Raw genomic sequence first — 18400 nt, forward strand, 5'->3', positions numbered from 1 at the left:
GCGGTTGTTCTTTGGGGCTCTCTTTGGGTGGTTGCTCTAAATGCAAAGCTTGACGCCGACTTCGTTATATATTGCGAGCCTATGCTATCATTCGCTCCTTCCGTCCAAAGTTTGATGTTGAATTGACTCTTCCCCTAAGATTACCCTGGTTTACCTTGTGGAAAAGAATCAAGTTGAAACTCCTAACCCGGACTCCGAATCTCTCTTTCCCTCTGGCCTAATCGCGCTTATCAACAAATCTTCATAAAAAAACTTATATAAATTGATAAAGAAAGGAACGGATTTTGATCACGAGGTCAATAAGAGGTACCCAAATGCCTGATTCTGAAATTGATCTACATTTCTTTAATCCCGAATTTACGGATGGAGCGATTGCAAACTCCAGCATTTCCAAATATTGTCGCCAACAAGGAGTTAACATAGAGGATTATATATCCGAAGGCTCTCAATCGTGTGCAATCATGTCTGGCTGAATTTCGGATGGTGAGCCGTGCAAATGGGTGGTGGTTCAAGTACCCTAACCCCGGTTGCTTTGAAGGCGTGTGATTGGTCAGCACGCAGAAACCAATAACAAAGGCTGAGGGTTTCAAATAAGGTAACTCTAGGAGGATGGGCTCACATCTTTGCGCCGTGGCTTCATGACGTGCCAGTAGAGCACGGGTCCTGCCAAACTTGTAGACACTTTCAAAGTTTAGGTAAGCCTTCAATCAAGTTAAGCGTTTGCTATTCCAGTTAAAACCAGGTGGTCGATGTGCCAAGCCAAGTTATGCCGGCCTTCGGCTTGTTTAAATCACCTGCAAAATGCGACCTGTCAGGTATCTTTTCTCTCCCACAAACTTCCAAAATACAGGTCCACTATTTACACCAACATTTCAAAGTTTTGAAGCTCAGCATGGAACCCTCACGTTCGCCTTTCCCTCATTTCCAAGAGCTCTTCGACGCCGAACAGCAAAAGCTCAATGTCATCGAAAAGAAAAGCAAAAAGCTCAGGAAGATAGCACTCTGCATCGATGAGATGGGTACGAAAGTCCTTGTTCAAACCTATAATATCCGATAGGAGTACTTGTCCGAATTCTCTCCCCGATATGACAGTCTCGATAAGCTTAAGGAGGATGCCATGGTGTTTTGTCATGCCGTCTGCGACAGCATGGAACTTGCGGCTAGAGTAACATCAACCGTGGCACAAGCCACGTCTGTTTTGCCTGAGAAGGTTGCCAAGTCAAGATAATGCATCGACTCGCTGTGTGAAAACGGATGGTCTAATAGAAGAGACAAACCACTGGAGATAATGTGGGATGGCTTAACCGATGCCTATGTAGGGGGGAGGTGCTTAGAAATATATTGGACGATATGGATAGACGGTTACGCCTCCGGAGGAGTGTTGCCATGCGCGACGCTATTTATTAGATCGTACTGTTTTACTTTAGTTATTTCCGCGAAGATAATATACGGATTATACCTAAGGTGAATCAGGGTTTAGTAACGGGCTGGTAGAGATGAAGTATACCCGAACTTTTCATTTTTCGGCTTTACCTTACAGCTATATTATTAGTAAAGTAAATATAAGACTATTATTTTGGCTAGGTAATATATAAATATCGAGAAGAAAGGAAGTAATATGTATCTAGTTTACAAAGGGATTTAAAAAAAAACTTAAAGAATAAAAATGAAATACTAAATTTAACATTTATTAATAAATCTAAACTAAAATAATAATATAATTTTCGATAACTCTAACTTATATAATGAACCCCGGTAATGAACATTATTAATAGTTATAACTTTTCTTTATAAAGTCCAATAACCGATAGTATTAAGTAAGTTAAATAAATATATATAAGGAATCAAATTGTGATAAACCCCTATCCAGAACCTCTTAAAGGGATACTGGTTGAAGGCACTTCTGAACAATCCTGGTTCGGTACAGCTAAACAGTGTACAACAAATAGCTTATCTCAATCACAACAGTCTAGATACCAACGATTGTGATTTGTATTGCATACTGCGGAACTGTCTATCTACACCAGCCAGTTCCTCCGTATATATAGACCTTGATCCGCCAGGTACCTCCGTACCTGGCTCACCTCTGCTAAGAGGTGAGCCTCGCATTACCCTGCAGCCCCGCCGTTGTGCCTTTCTTCCCTGGTTGGCTACCCCGGCCCACTGCAGTCTCCGCTCGGTCTTGCTATATGGTTGATCTGTAACATCAATAAATCAATAAATAACTTACGGCTTCCTATAAAGGATTACTAAAATACTATTATCACTTAATTACTTTCTCTTCTCTAACCACTCTAGAGTTTGGCCTCGCGAGAGGGCTTGCGGTAACTCCATCAAAAGCTTCCTCATGGACACTGTTCCCAGCATAGTGAACTTCAGCGTCTGCCCTACGTCTTCCAGCTTCCGGGCGAATGCTTGTAGCTCATAATCACAAACAACCGTAAGGTTTACCCCAACCATCGTTGAAGCGAGCCACAGCAATAACATCTTGACTTCCGGGTCGCCACCAAAAGCTCCACAGCCCCATGGACCGGTTTTGATCTCGGATATGGTACCGTCCAAGCTTGAAGAAAACGCCGTATACGCTTTTGCTATTTCCCGTTCCATATTCCTCGGGTCCAAATCGGCAAGTCTCCCATCATTCACCAGATCCAGTTCTAGAGCATCCATAAAAAGCATCGTCCGGAACTTCCAAGCTGCATCACCACCCTGTTGAGGATCCAACATACTTCCAACAATGATATCTCTTCCCTTGCCAACAATATTGACCATAGCCTGTGCCCCACGCACCTTTAGCACCTGTTCATCTCCAAGTGGCGGGGTAAACAAGACAATAGGACACGCTTCAGGCGATATCCCAACATGAACCTCCTCCTGAGTAGCAGACTGCCCAAACCCAACGACCCTGTTTGCCGAGATCACCACAGCTTGTCCATCGCCATCACCCACTCCTAGGCTACCCGGCAAAGTGTCATATGTCTCCACCACCACGACCTTCAGTTCACTAAGTGGTCGATCTTGCGCAAATATCTCGTCGTAGTTCTCTGGCAAGGAATGCAAAGAATATTCCACAACCCAACCGTCCATTTTCTTCTCGTCACAAAGAACATCCCCAAAGTACAGCATCAAGGCCCGGAGATATACCCTCACGGCAACAGGATGCCTCTGCTGAGAAGAATACCATATCCCAAAGTCGTGCGTCCCGTCGTCGTCCCGAAATGGTGGTAAACTCAGTGTGCGGAGAAATTGGTGCACAACCAAGCAAGCTATTTGCCTGCGGGAGAAGGGCAAGCTGTAATTCTCCCTGCTGAGCACAGGGATTCGGCCGTTCTGAAACAGACCTGGCATTTGTAGCGCTATATCCACGATACGAGGCCATACTTTTGCGAAGAAGACCTCGGCAGTGTCGAACGACGTGGCGATTGCATCTATTAGAAGCTCATAATCCCCCGCTGGCTGTGATGTTGCGCGCAGAATGACAGATATTGTGTCCAGAATGTCGACTAATCCAGTAGTAGAGTTGACAGGCCGGCAGAGGATTGCCTCGAGGACGGGCCAGAATGGGACTTGTCCATTCTCGTCCTCGGCTTGATCACCTGTTGGGTGGAGGCTGAAGCGGTCGGTGCATTTGTATTCGGGGGAGAAAGGGAGGAGGTAGAATTTGGGGTGTGGTGGTGACATTTCGGGGCTTCTGAACTGACGGCGATCTGCCAGTGTTTGGGTAGACAATCTAGACCCAGGCTCAGAGGGAAGGAAGCTTGTCGACACCCGCGCGGGGGAGCCGCTGATTGCACAGCCACGACCCTTAACCCGAGTGTGAGTCACAGAACGCACAGAACAGTCCAGGAAGTCAATGGCGTTTGTTACGGAGAAATAATAGCTCAAGAAGGAGTTTTCCTCATTGGAAGCCAAATATACAATGGTCTAAGATGATGCTGGAGAGTTCGAGCTACGTCTCTGGTCACAGGGTAGGCAAGGGTTAGGGTTGTATAATGAGTTGTTATCTGCTTGTGCCCAATGCAATTTCCCACAATAACTGTACACTCAATTTCTTTGCAAAAGGTATCACTGGCTAATTCAACTACTACTATCAATTTCAGCACTGGTGAGCTCCCTTGCGATGATTTCCTCCTCAACTGGTGTGAACTGGTGATGCTTCGAATTCATGATGAATCATTTCCATTGTGCAGCCCTTTCATTGGTCAGAAGCACAACTCGGTGGCGATGCAGTATGCCGCTTCACCACATTTGGCTAGCACGATCCCGGTGTAAGCCGCTTGGACAACCGATTCACACGATCATGGTCCATCTTTCAAGCAAGTGTAGGGATATAAAACAAGTAGAGCATCACTTCAGGCAGAAACTCGGACTATCATCTTCACAAGGCATCACCACTTTGCCATCACCAGCAGCTGCACCCAGCAGACCACACCACCCTACTCACTCCAGCACCAACACCTCCCTGATACTCATGCCAGACACTGCAACTGCCACAACCACCACAGCGACTACCACCAACATGGCTCTATCAAGCTCACCGAACAGTCGGGCATCAACCCCTGAGAGTAATCTCTCCCATTCCACCATACCACCATTCATCCCGGGCCAATGTCTCTTTTGTCTCCATCTATCATCATCCTTCCTCGACGGCATAGAGCACATGCAAAGGTCCCACGGGCTATTCATCCCACATCGACAACTATTTTCTACCGAAAACCTCGAGGCTTTATTTGAACACCTCCATCTCATCATCTTCGAATACCACGAATGCATCAAATGCGGGACAACAAGATCCTCAGTGCAAGCGATGCAGCAGCACATGACCGGCAAGCCAGGGCACTGCACATTTGACATCTCGGACCCAGAATCCGAGTTTGCCGAACTCTATCGCGGTTTATTGGAGGGACGAGAAACAGACGGCCAGAAAGGTGACCAAGAGAGCACTTCCAATCCTTGGAATCAGGCTCGGGCAGTTCAAGTTGATGAAGATTCACTTCGGTTACCCTCGGGGAGGATAATATCAAAGAAATCATCCGTGATGCTACCATCACCTTCAGCGACGAATGCTTCTCGGTTGCGACACAACCGGACTCGGGTATCAGCTGCTGCCGCGGAGATAAGATACGCCATGGGAGAAGAGTCTAGCGATAACGAGGAGGAGCCGGTCCAGCCAAGCAACTCGGAGACAACACCAGGCGCGCAAGTGGTTTTATCAAAGAGGGAAAGGAAGCGGGCAAGGGACATGGAGGCATATCAATTGACGCGGATGAGCGCGAATGATCGGACAAGCTTGATGCACCTGCCTGTGTCTCAGCAACGGGCCTTACTGGCAACCCAGCAGAGACACCAGGAGAAGATGCAGACTGAGGAAAGAAGACAGCGGGCAAAGATTGATCGGAAGGGCAACAAGAATTTGTATGCGTACTGGAATACCGAGACGCCGGTTTATCTGTGTGGATAGGGGCTTGGGTATATCATGCAGCACCACGTAGCAGATAGTAATTCGCCCTTCGGTGTCCGAAGCCATATGCAACCAAGTTCATTCCCCGGCCGCATAAACTCCCACGGCTTGTCCACACCTCAAAACACCCCCGGAACAAACCTCGCCGTCCTCGAATGCCACCCCTCCCACTCCCCCCCAAACTTTGTTCTCAACATCTCCTCCTCCTGCCTAACCCTAGTCCAAACCGCCCCGAGCACAACCGACACCCCCACCGGCGCCAACGACCACCCCAAATCCCTCAACCACTTGTACCACCTCTCCGACGCCCAGCAGCTCACCACCCCGTCCACCCTCGCCATGAGCGCGATATTGCAAAAAATCAAAACCACCACGCCGGTGTAACTGGGGTGCTGAACATATCTGTACAGCCCTGTTGTTTTGAGCCTATCCGGCTCGGCAAGCGCAAAGGTGAAGTTTTTGCCTAGGGAGGCGTATGATGCTAAGCGGAGGGGGACTCCAACGCAGAGGATGAGCGCTAACGGGATGGCGGTTGAGGGGGACCAAGTTACCAGGTCTGGGTTAAGGTGACGGCATTGGTTTGGTGGGAGGGCAGGGTAGAGGTAGGCGAGGCGGGCGGAGAGGAGGGTTAGGAGGCCGAGGGGGGAGAGCATGATTTTGGTGGCGTGTTTGTCCGTTATGTGGCAGGTTGTGAGGGAGTCGGATTTGGAGCGGGTTGGGGGGTTGGGGTTGGGGTTGGGTTGTCGGCAGGCGAAGTATGTGCCTATTGTTGAGGCTAGGAAGGAAAAGGCGAGGGCTGCTTGGGAGAGAGAGGGGAGTGGGGGGAGCATGGCTGGTGATTTTATGATTGCGTTATGGGGTTTCGGGTGTTTTGGTTTTGCGGGGTTCAATTATTCATGATTATGAGATGGAATATGGAGGACGGTGGTTAGTGAGAAGAGCCGGAAAGTGAGGTGAAAACCATTGCAAATCCTGCCGGATCGTCCGGTCGTGTGGAAGAGATCAGCTGCAGGCTGTGCGGGAGATGCCGACGTCATGTCACAGAGGGAGGCACAGCTTAGGCCACTTTGATGGCCTTGGTTAAACAGCAGCTTGGCAACCAAAGTCGCTCAAGAATTAGACATTATACCGAGAAAACAGCATTAAATACCTAGAAGGCGGATCAACAGCTGAGAGTCTAAGCGGGAAAATAAGTCCCGTGATGTGTATGTTGCTTTGTTCGCAAATCTCAATGGCTGCGGTTGCGGTTGAAGTGTCGTTGAATTAAGGTTCTATTTTTGGGGTCGAGCGTGCCAAGCCGCTAGGGAAACGTCCTGCGGCGGTTTTATTGGTTCCTTGGACAACCGCTGCATGTAGTATAATACTCCTGAAAATTAGCCCCTGAAATACCCCTGGAAAGACCATGAAAAAATAACCATCTCATATGTGTCATTACAAACAATTGGTAGCCAGTAGCCCAAAGTTCAGACGTTCAAGGAAGGGTCCCAAATCGCCATCAAAGCTTCCATGCCACCCATATATCCCTGAAGTGCCGGATCATGTTTGATGATAGTACCCGAATTATTGCTTTCCGCCCAAGAGAGTGCAGGTCCTTCCAAGATGAATCTGTTCATAGGGGCCTGTTTCCAAAAAGGGTCTGTGTTCAGAAAGGGATCTGTGTTCAGAAAGGGATCTGTGTTCAAAGTGCGCCTGTTCCAAAAATGTGGTGTTTTTAGAACGAGGCTCTTGTCTTCATTTTTTCCTCTTTCCAAGGAATAGAAGACCCATCACAACGAAAAAAAGAAGAAGGAAAAAAAGAAAAAAAGAAAAAAAGAAGAAGGAAAAAAAGAAAAAAAGAAAAGAAAAAAAAACATCCAAACTCGGCAATTAAGCCAAGCAACTCACGTGGAGACTCTATCGTTTGAAGCCGGTCCTGAAGTGGTCAGTATTAGCTCATAGAAAACAAAACACAGAGGGCCGGTAACGGCCATCTCTCACACGAACACGATACTTCCTATGCGCATGTCAGTAATCTTAGCTTTTAACCCCTCATGATTGCACGGCGGTCATGGGAATGGGATCATCGTCAAACTTTGTAAGGGATCAGTCAGCAACATGACAACAGTGAAGAATACCATAGATTACTATACGCATACAACGAGCTGGCTCTCGAACTGGATCTGGAAGAGGGACTTTTCTCGGCCTACCTCCATGAGGATGTCGACCGCTACATCCCTCACCCCCTCCTCGGCGCTCTCTCTCTCGTCATTCGAAGAAAAGACCTTAGCTCAAAAGGTCTCGCCGCCTGCCCCGCCGCCAACATCCCAGTCTGGATTGTGCGCACAGGGGAAGAAGGAGAAGCCAACCTAAGCACACCCATCCTCTTTGACGGCCTGATCAAGGAAGAAGCAACCCAAGTACAAGAAGCAAACCTCTGCACCATCGGCAAGCACGCCATCCGCACAACACTTTCCCGAGCCCTGAAGTTTATCTTCTCGCTCTCCGCCCGCGAAAACGCCGCCTTTGGCCAACAGCCAGACCCCTACCTCGCGACTCAACACCCTCGCCGTCTTCCCGACTGGCGAACCGAATCCCTCACCCTCGCTCAAGACCTCAAGCGAGAACTAGGCGGTTACGACGGCTTTTCCCCCACTGACCTCCCCCCCCAGGCCCGGGCTCAACCTGGGTGGAGAACATAACGCCAGACAAGCTCGCGGCTCACTGGTTCGCAAAAGAACAAAAGTACATCCGAGACCGCGAGGAGAAGCTGCGCAAGTCGTTGGTTGAATTGATGGAGGAAAAAGCCTCCGGGGTGGTGGAATGGAGGTGGAACAAAATCAACCCAGAGGATCTGGAGGAAGTTTGTAAGGTTGCCTATGAGTCTCGTTGTCGGTGTTCCGTATACATAGACACAGACAGATTCTCGATAGGGGAGAAGCATATTTATTGAGCAGAGATCAAGAGCTTTAGGATAATAGTCAAGAGGACCCTTTTCACGGGCATCTCCCCTTGACACGCGCACCCATCATCTTGTACACGCATCCTTCAGTTAATACGCGCGCATGCCCTCAGCCTGCGCACGTTGGTAGGCGTCCTCGGCAATGGATCCCTCGGCTTGTACGCATATCTCTCCACTTGCACACATCAAAGCAACCCCCTTTCAGCAAGTACTCACGACACCATCACCCCCTTGGCATCACCCACTTCATCTCAATTATCCAACCTCTTCACCATCACCAAAGACATGAAGGATGGTCCTGGGCACTGGGCATTGATTGGAGGATATTAATGGGACATGATCAGTGGGGCTCTGGGTGGTTAAATCAAGTCTCCGAGGGAGCATCTAGAACTGAAGAAAATCAAGGCCGTCCAAATCGATCTTTAAGACACTCAAAAACTGTACAAAAGCATATTTACTATGTTTACAATTCTGTCAACATACACCTCTCATGTTTCAAAAGCCATCCCTTGAAAAGCCTCTTCAACCCACCCCCCCCCAATCTCCAAAAACCACCCCAACATCCCTCAAATATATATTCAACGCTCTAGAAAGACATAAATATGTTTCTACACCGCCACCATGCATTTATTACCCTCCACCCTTCCTCTCCCCATGTTCCTTGAAAACTCCTCTCCTCTCAAGTATCAGCATCCGAATCCGACTCCTCCTCCGGCATCAAAGCCCTATACCTCCGACTAGTCAAATCAGCCTCCAACCCCCCCTCACTCTCCGGATCAACCCACCCCTCCCCCCCACCCAAGCTCAACGCCACCGGCAAGAAAACCAGCGCATGGCTCGCCGCAAAAACAACCAGCGCAACCCAGACCCTAAAGTAATAAATCTCAAAAATCTTGCTCCTCGTGAAAGCCAGCACCGTCACCCCCAAAATCTTGGTCACCGTGATCCCCGAAAAGACACTCCCCCCCACGTTCGCCAGCGCCGTCCACGCCCGCGCATCCCGACCACGGAACCTGTTCTTGGCACGCTCCATGTATCTTCGGGAGGGGAACATGAACGCCCTTGCGATGTGGGCGCAAAACTCAACGGCTATGCCGACGCAGATGATGAGATTGACGAGGGAGACTGCATTGAGGGACACGCCCATTACGGCCATGGCGCCGATGATGTCGACGATGGCCATGATGACTGTCAGAGTTACCACCGCGGCGGTGAGGACGGAGCCGAGGAGGATGCTGGAGACGATGAAAACGATGCCGACGGCGGAACCGAGCAGGGCAGTGGTGAGACCGACGATGCTGGCGTATTGGTCAAAGAAGATGTAAAAGAGACTATAAGGGAAGACATCAAGGCCCGTGCTCTCGCTGATGTCGGAGGCGATCCGGCGGGCAGAGGCCATGGCTTTGATGAAGTCTTCTTGGCTGCGGAGGGGGCGATGGCTGGTGCGGAAGTGACTGGCTGGGATGGTGTTGCGTGCCGAGTCAACCACCACGGCCGATCCGTAGGAAGCTTGTCCACCGAGAGGGCAGTCCTCGTCGGTGGGCGCGCTGAGAAATCTCTTGAGATAATAAGTAAACTCCTCGCCCTCGGGCATGCCAGAGAGGGTGATGTTCCAGGCAGGGTTGCGCTTGGCAAAGCAGGGCTTCCGGCGGTCGACACAGCAAGCTTCATTGTCAGGGTTCAACCACTGGAAGAAGTCGTCAATCCAGCTGGCAGTGGGAGTAGAGACATAGGAGACCTCGGCGCGCTTCCGCTCTTGCTCAAGGATGTTGGTCAAGGACAGTTGCTCGCAAGTCGTGTAGCGAGCACAAATCTTCTGCTGCTCAGACCGCTTGGTGCCGTTGAACTCTCGAGTGACAAAGTAAACAGGAGGCCCAGCTTCCATGTAGGCATAGAGATCATTGAAGTATGGGATAAGATACGAGTCATCGGGGATTGCCACACGCTGGTCTAGCCCAAGCTCAACTTCGGGGAGCAGGGCAACACCGGCAGCGAATATGCCAAGAAAGATGGCAACGACAGCGGCCTTGGTCTTTTTACCCAACAGCCTTGGTGCATAGGTCTTCCTGATAAACTGCTGCAGGAAGCTTTCTGGCGGCGACTCGTAATATCTGGCTCCAGGACTCCCATTGTTGCCGCTCAGATGAATTCGAGCAGACTTGACTTGAATGCACGGGAAGCAATCGGCACGAGAATCTTCAGCCCGGATCTGGTTGAGCGTCAGAACCGAAATAAACATGGTGACTTGGAGGATGGCGTTGATGAAAACGGCGCCGGCAGCGTAAATGGCAAAGTTCCGAACGGCAGGCATGCCAACGAAAGCGCCCAAAGCGAAGCAGATGGTCTCGGTGATGGCAGAAAAGAGAATCGAGGGACCCATCCGCCCAAGTGCCCGCGACACCCGCTGCTCGACCATGTCGTCTGGGTGGCTCAAGTTGACGCGCTCAAATTCGTGAACGATCAGAAAGATGTTGTCGACACCAACGGCGAGCACAATGAAGGGGATGACATCGACAATAATCAGTGTGGCCTTGAGCCCTGCCCAGGAAAAGAGACCAATGGACGCAGTGATGGACATCAGGACGATGAGGATACCGACCACACCGAGAGTGAACTTGGACTCCACCAATGCCAACGAGGGGTTATTGATGAACTCCCTAAAGGATAAGGTTGTCGAGCCGAGGGCAACGGACGCATAGAGAAACATGGCAATGTAGCTGATGACAATGATCTTGGCGTCGGTGTTGGTAGACTTATTGAGCTCCTGTTCCAGGCTGATCTCAGTAGAGAAAGAGAGGCGAAGGCCACGCTCCTTGGCCTCCTCTTGAAGCAACAAAAGACGCTGTTTGAGTGCCTCTTCCCAGTCCATGGCGAGCTCGGCGTCAAAAGATCCTTCGGCGTGATTGTTGAGCACCCATGTGACCGTCATGGCGGTCGCCTCTGTCGGGTCCTCGGAGCCCTTTGGGTAACCGCCCAAAATCATGGAAGGCTCGAGAGGCTGGCCATACTCGGGGCGGCATTCGACAGGCGACTGAGCACACTGCCGCAGAGTCTTTTTCCAGCCGTCTGGGCTGACCTGATCCGGATCGTTCTGGAAGTATGCAGCCACAGACTGAACTACACAAGCGCTGCCAGTAGGCTTGAGGCACAGGTTCTGGAAAGAGCTGTCAAACTGCGGTCCCTTGAGCTTCCTGACGCTCTCCTCTACCTCCATCCACCAGAGCAGCGTCTCGTAACTGAGAACAGGGCCAGGTCCTTCGGGGTTGGTGTCGTTGACGAGGAAGACCTTCTCAGCCCGGTAAAAAGGCCCGAACTGAGTGTCGAAGAAGGCCTTCTCCTGAGCTGCAGCAGAAGTTGGGCTCACCCACAAACGAGCTGGGTCTTGTTCAATATCGAACTTTAACCAACCAGCACTGAGAATCATGACGACAATAACACTGGTGAGGATGGTAATCGCCGGGAACCTAGCCGCGGCGTGTCCTAGTCTGCTGAAGGCGGCATCGCACCAGGTGTTGATGATGTATGTCTTTTGCGGGCGATCGAGCATGGCGGGGTTCTGTGTCAAATCTCCTTCATCCTCATCATCACTCGGCGCAGCATCTGTCAATAACCTAAGCCTTTCGCTCCTGCGCTTAGCATGCTTTCTCCAAGCAACATTTCCAACCACCAGAACAGCTGCCAAGAAGAGCAGAGCGGTGTAGGTAAAGATAGACGCAAACGACAAGCATGGCAGAGCACCGACATAGCATGATCCCGCCTCTTCGACATCTGGAAGCTCGGGGCAAACCGCAGGGCAATCGATACAGGCGCAGCGGAAGTTTGGGTCCTCGTCATTGCACTTTTTCGGTACCATCGGCCGTGGCTTCATATCACGTTCAGGGTAGTCGACTGGGAAGTTGATCTGGAATGGCGAACCGCCCAGTCTCTCTTGCCCAAGAAACTTGAGCAGTTGTGTGTAGTTTTTGGCACCGCCTCCAATCAAGTCCATCGCCCTCGAGTTTGTTGGACCGAACTTGACATCCTTGCAACTTTCGTAGAAACCTGTCCCGTACTCCTTGGATATTAACTGATCCAGTTCTGTCACCAGCGTCTTTCCTCCCTTTTCCATTGTTTTCGTCACATTGATGAACAACGACTGGTCGGGGGAGCAGGTAAAGGTGCAGAACATGTTGAAGAAGTTGTCCTTGCATGCCGGGCACGACGAAATGATCTGGTTGGCGGTCTGGAGGTTTGACTTGAGAGCGTCGACCTGCTCGGCATCGCAACATACTGGGCCCTCGCTCCATTTTGGACCGCAAAAGTCTACCAGCTGTTTGCGCAGCTTATCGTCAGGCTCCTCGGCAAGGCCGTTGTCGAGGCAAGGCAGTTGAGAGCCAAAGAAGCTCTTGGAACCACAATGTCCGCGAATTGCGCAGCGACCGGCTTCGTGTTTCGGGGTGTAGCCAGCGTCGACGGCCGTGCTGAGTGCGGTGAGTAAGAGTCCGCCCGATGCGAACAGCTGCGATAGCTTCGTCATCGTGCGCGATAAGGCCGCTCGGCGGCGGGCTGACAGAGGGGCTGATAGAGCCGTCAACAAACGGTGGGGATATCGAGATTTCGTGCTCTGTATTGCAAAGTATCACAAATCCCAAAAGCAGTCGTGGAACTGCCCAGGGAAAAGCGAGCGGTGATGATGAAGAATCGGGTGTTGTGTTGAATGTTGGGGGAGTTGGGGATGGCCGAGACGAAGGAGCGGCGGATGCAGCTGGTGCCTCGCTGCGTTGGCATCCAATGCCGTCATGCGTCGCAGAATGGCCGACGCCAATTGGCTGCGTTGTTCTGGGGAAGCCACCAAACCGCATTGGGAAGTCTGTGCCTGAGGATCGATCCGTGATGGGGTGGCTGGAGCGATGCCAAGACGGCTTGTCTGCAGTCAGCCATCTGTTACTCTGGAATTAGTAGACATTCATCTATATCAGTTTGACGATATACAAGAACCATCTATCTGGTGTTTGTATTGTCGACAGCCTTGAGATATCTTTGTGTGATTGTAAACGCATTTTCCGGGCTGTGGTAAAGGAGCACAAAGTGAAAATGTCCGCTAGCCCATGCTTGTGACCTGGAACTAACCTACCATCATGGCCTCATGGAGGGTTTCGTCTGCAGTCGTTGGGCCATCTGCCCGACCAAATGGTCGGTTCGCACACTGCATTTCAAACGTTGATGATGGTATCTCTAATTACATGACGCTCATGCCATCAAAACACTGTCCAGAATACCAACATTGTCAGCTCACTCCAAAAAAGTTCCCTCGCTATACTACCCAGACAATGCCCGTTCATCTCATCATGACCGTATATCCCAACAAACGCCGCTCCCATATTATCAACCAGACAAACCAGTATGCACACATATCCCGACAGAGCGCCGTAACAATCCAACAATCATACCCTTCCCCTAATATGGAATGAGCCTGTCAAGGTCTCAACCCTCCATCCGTCATTCTTCAGCATGGCGCCAACAGCCTGGCGCAAGCGTGAAACCCCGCCGGCAGAGTGCCTCCCAAGACCAGTGACCACTGTAAAGCCCGGATCTCTTGCTTCTGCTGCCCGGTTTTCTCCGAGATTGTTCCACCACCTCCAGACATGCTCCCTCGCGATGCGAACACCGTCCAGAACGTGAACCCCGTGAAGATCAACCATGATGGCTGTGCTTTGCTGTCGAGCACGTTCATCTGCGTATTCCGAAGCTTGTCTGAACGCTACACTGGCCTGTTCCCGCGCTCGTTCCACATACACCACCGCGCCTTGCCTTGCAAGAGGTCCTTGGCGTCGAAGCGAGGCAGCTGAATGCAGGTGAGAGGTTCCGAAATCCAATTGAGGTGTAGGTGATAGAGTTGCCGCAGTCTTCTTCGATACTGGTGATGAGTTGGTATTGATGGCCGGTAATGAATATGGTTGTATGCGCTTTGGTGTTGCCCGGCCTGAGGATGGCTGAATGAAGTCTCCTGCGCCGTGAAGCTCTTCGCCGTCGGTTGCTACCGACGTTGCTTTGTAGTTTACTGCCAACACATTCTTCTTTGGTAATCCTTTCCGACGTTTGCCTTTTCCTTTGGGAGGGTACTGTGCATTGTCGCCCACAAAGAATGCATCGATGCCTTTCGTGATATCGCCCGAGTCCTCGAGAAACTGTCGGTTGAGCAAATCGTCAAATGTACGGTTCAAGTCGCCACCATTCTCCCCGAGAATGCGCCTAAGAGTGTGCTCGGTAAACCGGTCAATGAAGATCCCTCGAAGCTCTGCGATCTTGTGGTCCTCGGTGAAAGTTGCCGGGTCGACAAGGATCTGGTTCTCAAGAGAGTCAGATGAAAAGTCAGAAGGCGATGTGCCAGTGTAGTCACCGCCTGAACCATCTGAGATGCGATTGTCGCTTGTCGTTGTCGCATCGTCAAGACGAGGCTCATCCAGGTCCGGCACACTGAATCCGAGGCCTGATGGATCAAATCCGGTGGCCGCTTCCGCGGTTGCGCTCTCCGCCAGTCCTCTCAAGACTCTCGTGATCTCATCATAGTCTTTCTCAATGTCATAGTCCTGAGTCAGAAGGATAATCAGGGATTCTTCCAACACTGAACCAAAGTCATCCTAACAACAAACAGAAGGGTAAGTGTTTTGCATTTATATTTACACCGGTGAGTTGTGTCTCGGTGAGACATGGCATTGGAGAGGCGGAATGAAGAAGCACTTACAATCAGCTGTTTGCGGTTCCGTTCTGCGCATGTTTGTGTGCCCGCGTCGAGCGGGCCATTTCCCCCCATCACGGAACAATGTGTCTAGGTTCAAATAAGAAACAAAATAAGCTTTACAACTTCAACCGCTATATAGCGCTGCCCGTTGCCAAAAAAACAACAACATGTTGCAGTGGAGTGGAACGGAGCTGTGATTGAGGGCTGTGGGGTTTGTGGATGTTGCCGACGACAAACGGAATCCTTATCTTATCAGTTTCAGCCCAACCCTGTGTAACAGCGCACAGACCAGGGTTGATGAGCAATCCATGATGAAGAAGAGAAGCTTTTTATGAGCAATGTATTAATATGATATCATGTAGACAATTGAACTGGTCAAAATAGCTTCTTAATGATGGAGCTAAACTGGACATGTTTTTTTCTCTGCCATTAGAGATTTTGGGACCGCCTTGTGTCTGCCGGACGCAACGCTGTGTGACGGACCGGAGCATGTCCAACAGCGTGCCATCCCCACAGTCCAACGGCTGCTTCTCCAACTTGAAAGTCAGGTAGACCAATGCTCCTGGAGAACAAAGAGGTCATCTTCGTGGCTCCCTTTCTGATACCTTCTGGCTGCCGGCTTCCCTTTATTCAGCCCTGAAGATATTAATCACATGACCCGCCATGCGCCATGTCAGAACCGAAGGCCATGGGACGAACCGCTGGGACGATCTATCTGTGGCGTCACTGTGCAGCAGTCCAGTTTTAACAACACAACGTCCACAAATACCGTTGTCCAAGCGACTTGAATAAACAGAGAGGTTCATACCTCGGTCTCAGCAACAAGTTTCTCTGGACACATCGCATCTTTACAGCATGAACATTTGTCATCTGCCACCACATATCCAAGAGACGGAAAAACTAATGACATGAAACTATGAGCTGTCATCGGCCGACTCGTGGTCGCTGAAGATCGGACGCCCCGCGCCGCCCGATAACCCGACAGGGGTTACAGGCAAGCTGTTCCTGTTCCAGCTTGACAGCACCTCCCTCGGCACCCATTCCAGGTTCTCAACCACGCGTTTCCGGAAATTCGCCGGACGAGGACACGAGAGGAAAACTTTGTAAATAGCTGCTTATCCCCGCCTGGACTTTGTTTGCACCTTTTGCCAGGACATCTTTTAGGACAAGTCCTATGCCAAGACATACAAAGTGATGGCCCAACGTCAACGATTCCTCAACTATCCGGAGCCCTTGAAGGGGTGAGTAAGCCATATCACTCTTGACAGTTCAGGCAAACTGACCACATTACGACAGTCCCGAGGTACCATACGAAAATGAAAGAGGCAGCAACCCAGCCATCAGCGGCGTATTTCTTATGATAGCTGCAAATCTGTGAGTGTTGCGGGCCCAGTTGATAATCTTTGGACGCCTTACTGATACAGAACGCAGTATGGAATGGTTCCGGTTGCTGAGAGAACTGATATGGAACAACACCGGATTCGGCTCACTGAGAAAGATTATCCCATACATTGAGGAGTATGAGCCATGGTTCGAACCACAGATTGTACCATTACCAGAAGAAGTCGACAAGGAGCCACTGCAGAACGAGCCAGCAGAAGAAGACACCAAACCCGATGCTGCCGTATTCTATCCGGAAGCAAAGTACTACTCCGTTGAAGACTACCGCAAGTTGTATCTCTCCGGCGCCATCACCCCTCTCGATGTGGCCGAGGCTCTGCTGCCATTAATCCGCCGAGACATTCAAAACGCCTCGGAACACTCCATCGCCTTTTTCCAAGTCCGAACCGAACGGGTTCTCGCCTCAGCCCAGGAATCGACTCTTCGCTACCAAGAAGGCCGGTCTCTCGGGCCCCTCGACGGTGTTCCCACAGCCGTAAAGGACGAGTATGACATGGAAGGCTACTCCACCACCCTCGGCTCCCCGAATGTCTACGCCGATTCTTCCACCAACAAGACCACCTCCTGGTGTGTCCAGCAAATCGAAGCTGCTGGTGCTCTGATTCTCGGCAAACTCTCCATGCACGAATTCGGCCTCGACACCACAGGCAACAACCCCCATTACGGCACTCCACGAAATCCCCACAACTCCAATTACTACACCGGCGGCTCCTCCTCCGGCACAGCCTACGCCGTCGCCGCAGGTCTCATCCCCATCGGTCTCGGCTCCGACGGCGGAGGCTCCATCCGCATCCCGTCCTCCCTCTGCGGTGTCTACGGCCTCAAACCCACCCACGGCCGTCTTTCCTTCCGCCCCGGCCCCAACCACTGCGTCACCTGTGCTTGTCTCGGCCCCATCGCAGCGGATATGTCCTCCCTCGCCGCTTTGTTTTCCGTCATTTCAACCCCGCATTCATCCTCCCCTTTCCCACCTCTGCCCTCTCCGTTGAAAATCCAACTCCCGACGCCCGATGACGCAAAAGTGTTGGGAATCCCTCAGGCGTGGATATCCCAAGCCACACCCGCGATCCAAACCTTGGTCAACACCCTCATCCGCACTTTAGTGTCCAAACACGGGTACACCACTGTTCCCGTCACCATCCCATTTTTGCAAGAAGGGCAAATCGCACACGCCATGACCGTCCTAACAGACGCGGCTACATTGTTACCGGAGTATAAAAACCTCACCTACGCCAATAGGATCCTCTTGGCGCTTGGGCGAACAACCCCGGCAACGGATTACATGCTCGCGCAAAAACTCCGAAGGTTGCTGATGCAGCATTTGGCGTGGTTGTGGGAACAGCACCCGGTATGATTATTGTCACTCCGACGACGGCGTGTGAGGGGTGGGAGATTAGGGGTGGGACTGGGGAGTTGAGTTATGGGTTGAATGATGGGGATAGGACGATGCAGAGTATGGAGTTTGTGTGGTTGGGGAATTTTTGTGGGTTGCCGAGCTTGAGCTGTCCGGTTGGGTTTGTGCAAGGGAAGGGGGGAGGTACCGGTGGGGGTTATGGCTACGGGGGGAGTGGTGTTCGGAGAGGGAATTGATGGGGTTTGGGGGGTGGTGGAGGGGGTGGTGAATCGGGAGGGAGGGGAGGAGGCCGGGGGTGGGTTGATGTTGTGGGGAGGGCAAGGGGGTTAGGGTTCGTAGGGGGGGTAGGGGGGGTATTGTGATGTCGAGAGGTGTTGGGAAGGGGGGGGGGGTTGAGCAATGTGTATAGCGAGTAGATATTGTGGGGGTATTCAATGGTAGGTATGCTGTAGAAATAGAGTACATCCATTGCTACCCACGCTACCTTGTACTGTTAGGCCATGTTGAGTGCGTCCCGATTTTGTG

General features: G+C 51.2%; 7 protein-coding genes across 7 annotated transcripts; 3 read left to right on the forward strand and 4 right to left on the reverse strand.

The window, feature by feature from the left end:
- Window positions 1-2271: 2271 nt before the first annotated feature.
- QC764_406340 (uncharacterized protein) lies at window positions 2272-3681 on the reverse strand (the record flags this gene model as incomplete). The annotated part of the gene is made up of 1 exon (XM_062946924.1): window positions 2272-3681. One exon carries the CDS (start codon window positions 3679-3681, stop codon window positions 2272-2274), a length of 1410 nt encoding a protein of 469 aa, XP_062800798.1.
- A 487-nt stretch (window positions 3682-4168) lies between these two features.
- Window positions 4169-5461, forward strand: QC764_0069640 (uncharacterized protein; the record flags this gene model as incomplete). Its single annotated transcript, XM_062940629.1, has 1 exon — window positions 4169-5461. One exon carries the CDS (start codon window positions 4169-4171, stop codon window positions 5459-5461), a length of 1293 nt encoding a protein of 430 aa, XP_062800799.1.
- Window positions 4335-6291, reverse strand: QC764_0069650 (uncharacterized protein; the record flags this gene model as incomplete). The annotated part of the gene is made up of 2 exons (XM_062940630.1): window positions 4335-5299; window positions 5603-6291. 2 exons carry the CDS (start codon window positions 6289-6291, stop codon window positions 5254-5256), a joined length of 735 nt encoding a protein of 244 aa, XP_062800800.1. The 3' UTR covers window positions 4335-5253.
- Window positions 6292-7508: 1217 nt separating this feature from the next.
- QC764_406315 (uncharacterized protein) lies at window positions 7509-8370 on the forward strand (the record flags this gene model as incomplete). Its single annotated transcript, XM_062946923.1, has 4 exons — window positions 7509-7535; window positions 7603-8071; window positions 8110-8300; window positions 8356-8370. The coding sequence occupies 4 exons, from the start codon at window positions 7509-7511 to the stop codon at window positions 8368-8370; spliced, it is 702 nt and encodes a 233-aa protein (XP_062800801.1).
- A 708-nt stretch (window positions 8371-9078) lies between these two features.
- NCR1 (niemann-Pick type C-related protein 1) lies at window positions 9079-12915 on the reverse strand (the record flags this gene model as incomplete). Its single annotated transcript, XM_062946922.1, has 1 exon — window positions 9079-12915. The coding sequence occupies one exon, from the start codon at window positions 12913-12915 to the stop codon at window positions 9079-9081; it is 3837 nt and encodes a 1278-aa protein (XP_062800802.1).
- Window positions 12916-13661: 746 nt separating this feature from the next.
- QC764_406300 (uncharacterized protein) lies at window positions 13662-15986 on the reverse strand. The gene is made up of 3 exons (XM_062946921.1): window positions 15929-15986; window positions 15124-15846; window positions 13662-15019 (listed from the first exon to the last, which is right to left on the reverse strand). The coding sequence occupies exons 2-3, from the start codon at window positions 15190-15192 to the stop codon at window positions 13823-13825; spliced, it is 1266 nt and encodes a 421-aa protein (XP_062800803.1). The 5' UTR covers window positions 15193-15846; window positions 15929-15986; the 3' UTR covers window positions 13662-13822.
- Window positions 15514-17911, forward strand: QC764_406290 (uncharacterized protein). The gene is made up of 3 exons (XM_062946920.1): window positions 15514-16361; window positions 16417-16494; window positions 16552-17911. The coding sequence occupies exons 1-3, from the start codon at window positions 16315-16317 to the stop codon at window positions 17873-17875; spliced, it is 1449 nt and encodes a 482-aa protein (XP_062800804.1). The 5' UTR covers window positions 15514-16314; the 3' UTR covers window positions 17876-17911.
- The last annotated feature ends 489 nt before the right edge of the window (window positions 17912-18400 follow it).

Source organism: Podospora pseudoanserina, chromosome 4 (assembly GCF_035222485.1).
Source record: "Podospora pseudoanserina strain CBS 124.78 chromosome 4, whole genome shotgun sequence".
Taxonomy (NCBI): domain Eukaryota; kingdom Fungi; phylum Ascomycota; class Sordariomycetes; order Sordariales; family Podosporaceae; genus Podospora; species Podospora pseudoanserina.

Bases quoted from the DNA above. Each gene is read 5' to 3' on its own strand.
- QC764_406300 (XM_062946921.1), bottom strand. From the start codon at position 15,192: ATGGGGGGAAATGGCCCGCTCGACGCGGGCACACAAACATGCGCAGAA. The intron at 15,020-15,123 runs GTAAGTGCTTCT...GTTTGTTGTTAG, and splicing joins GGAACCGCAAACAGCTGATT to GATGACTTTGGTTCAGTGTT.
- QC764_406290 (XM_062946920.1), top strand. From the start codon at position 16,315: ATGGCCCAACGTCAACGATTCCTCAACTATCCGGAGCCCTTGAAGGG. The intron at 16,362-16,416 runs GTGAGTAAGCCA...ACATTACGACAG, and splicing joins TATCCGGAGCCCTTGAAGGG to TCCCGAGGTACCATACGAAA. The intron at 16,495-16,551 runs GTGAGTGTTGCG...TACAGAACGCAG, and splicing joins CTTATGATAGCTGCAAATCT to TATGGAATGGTTCCGGTTGC.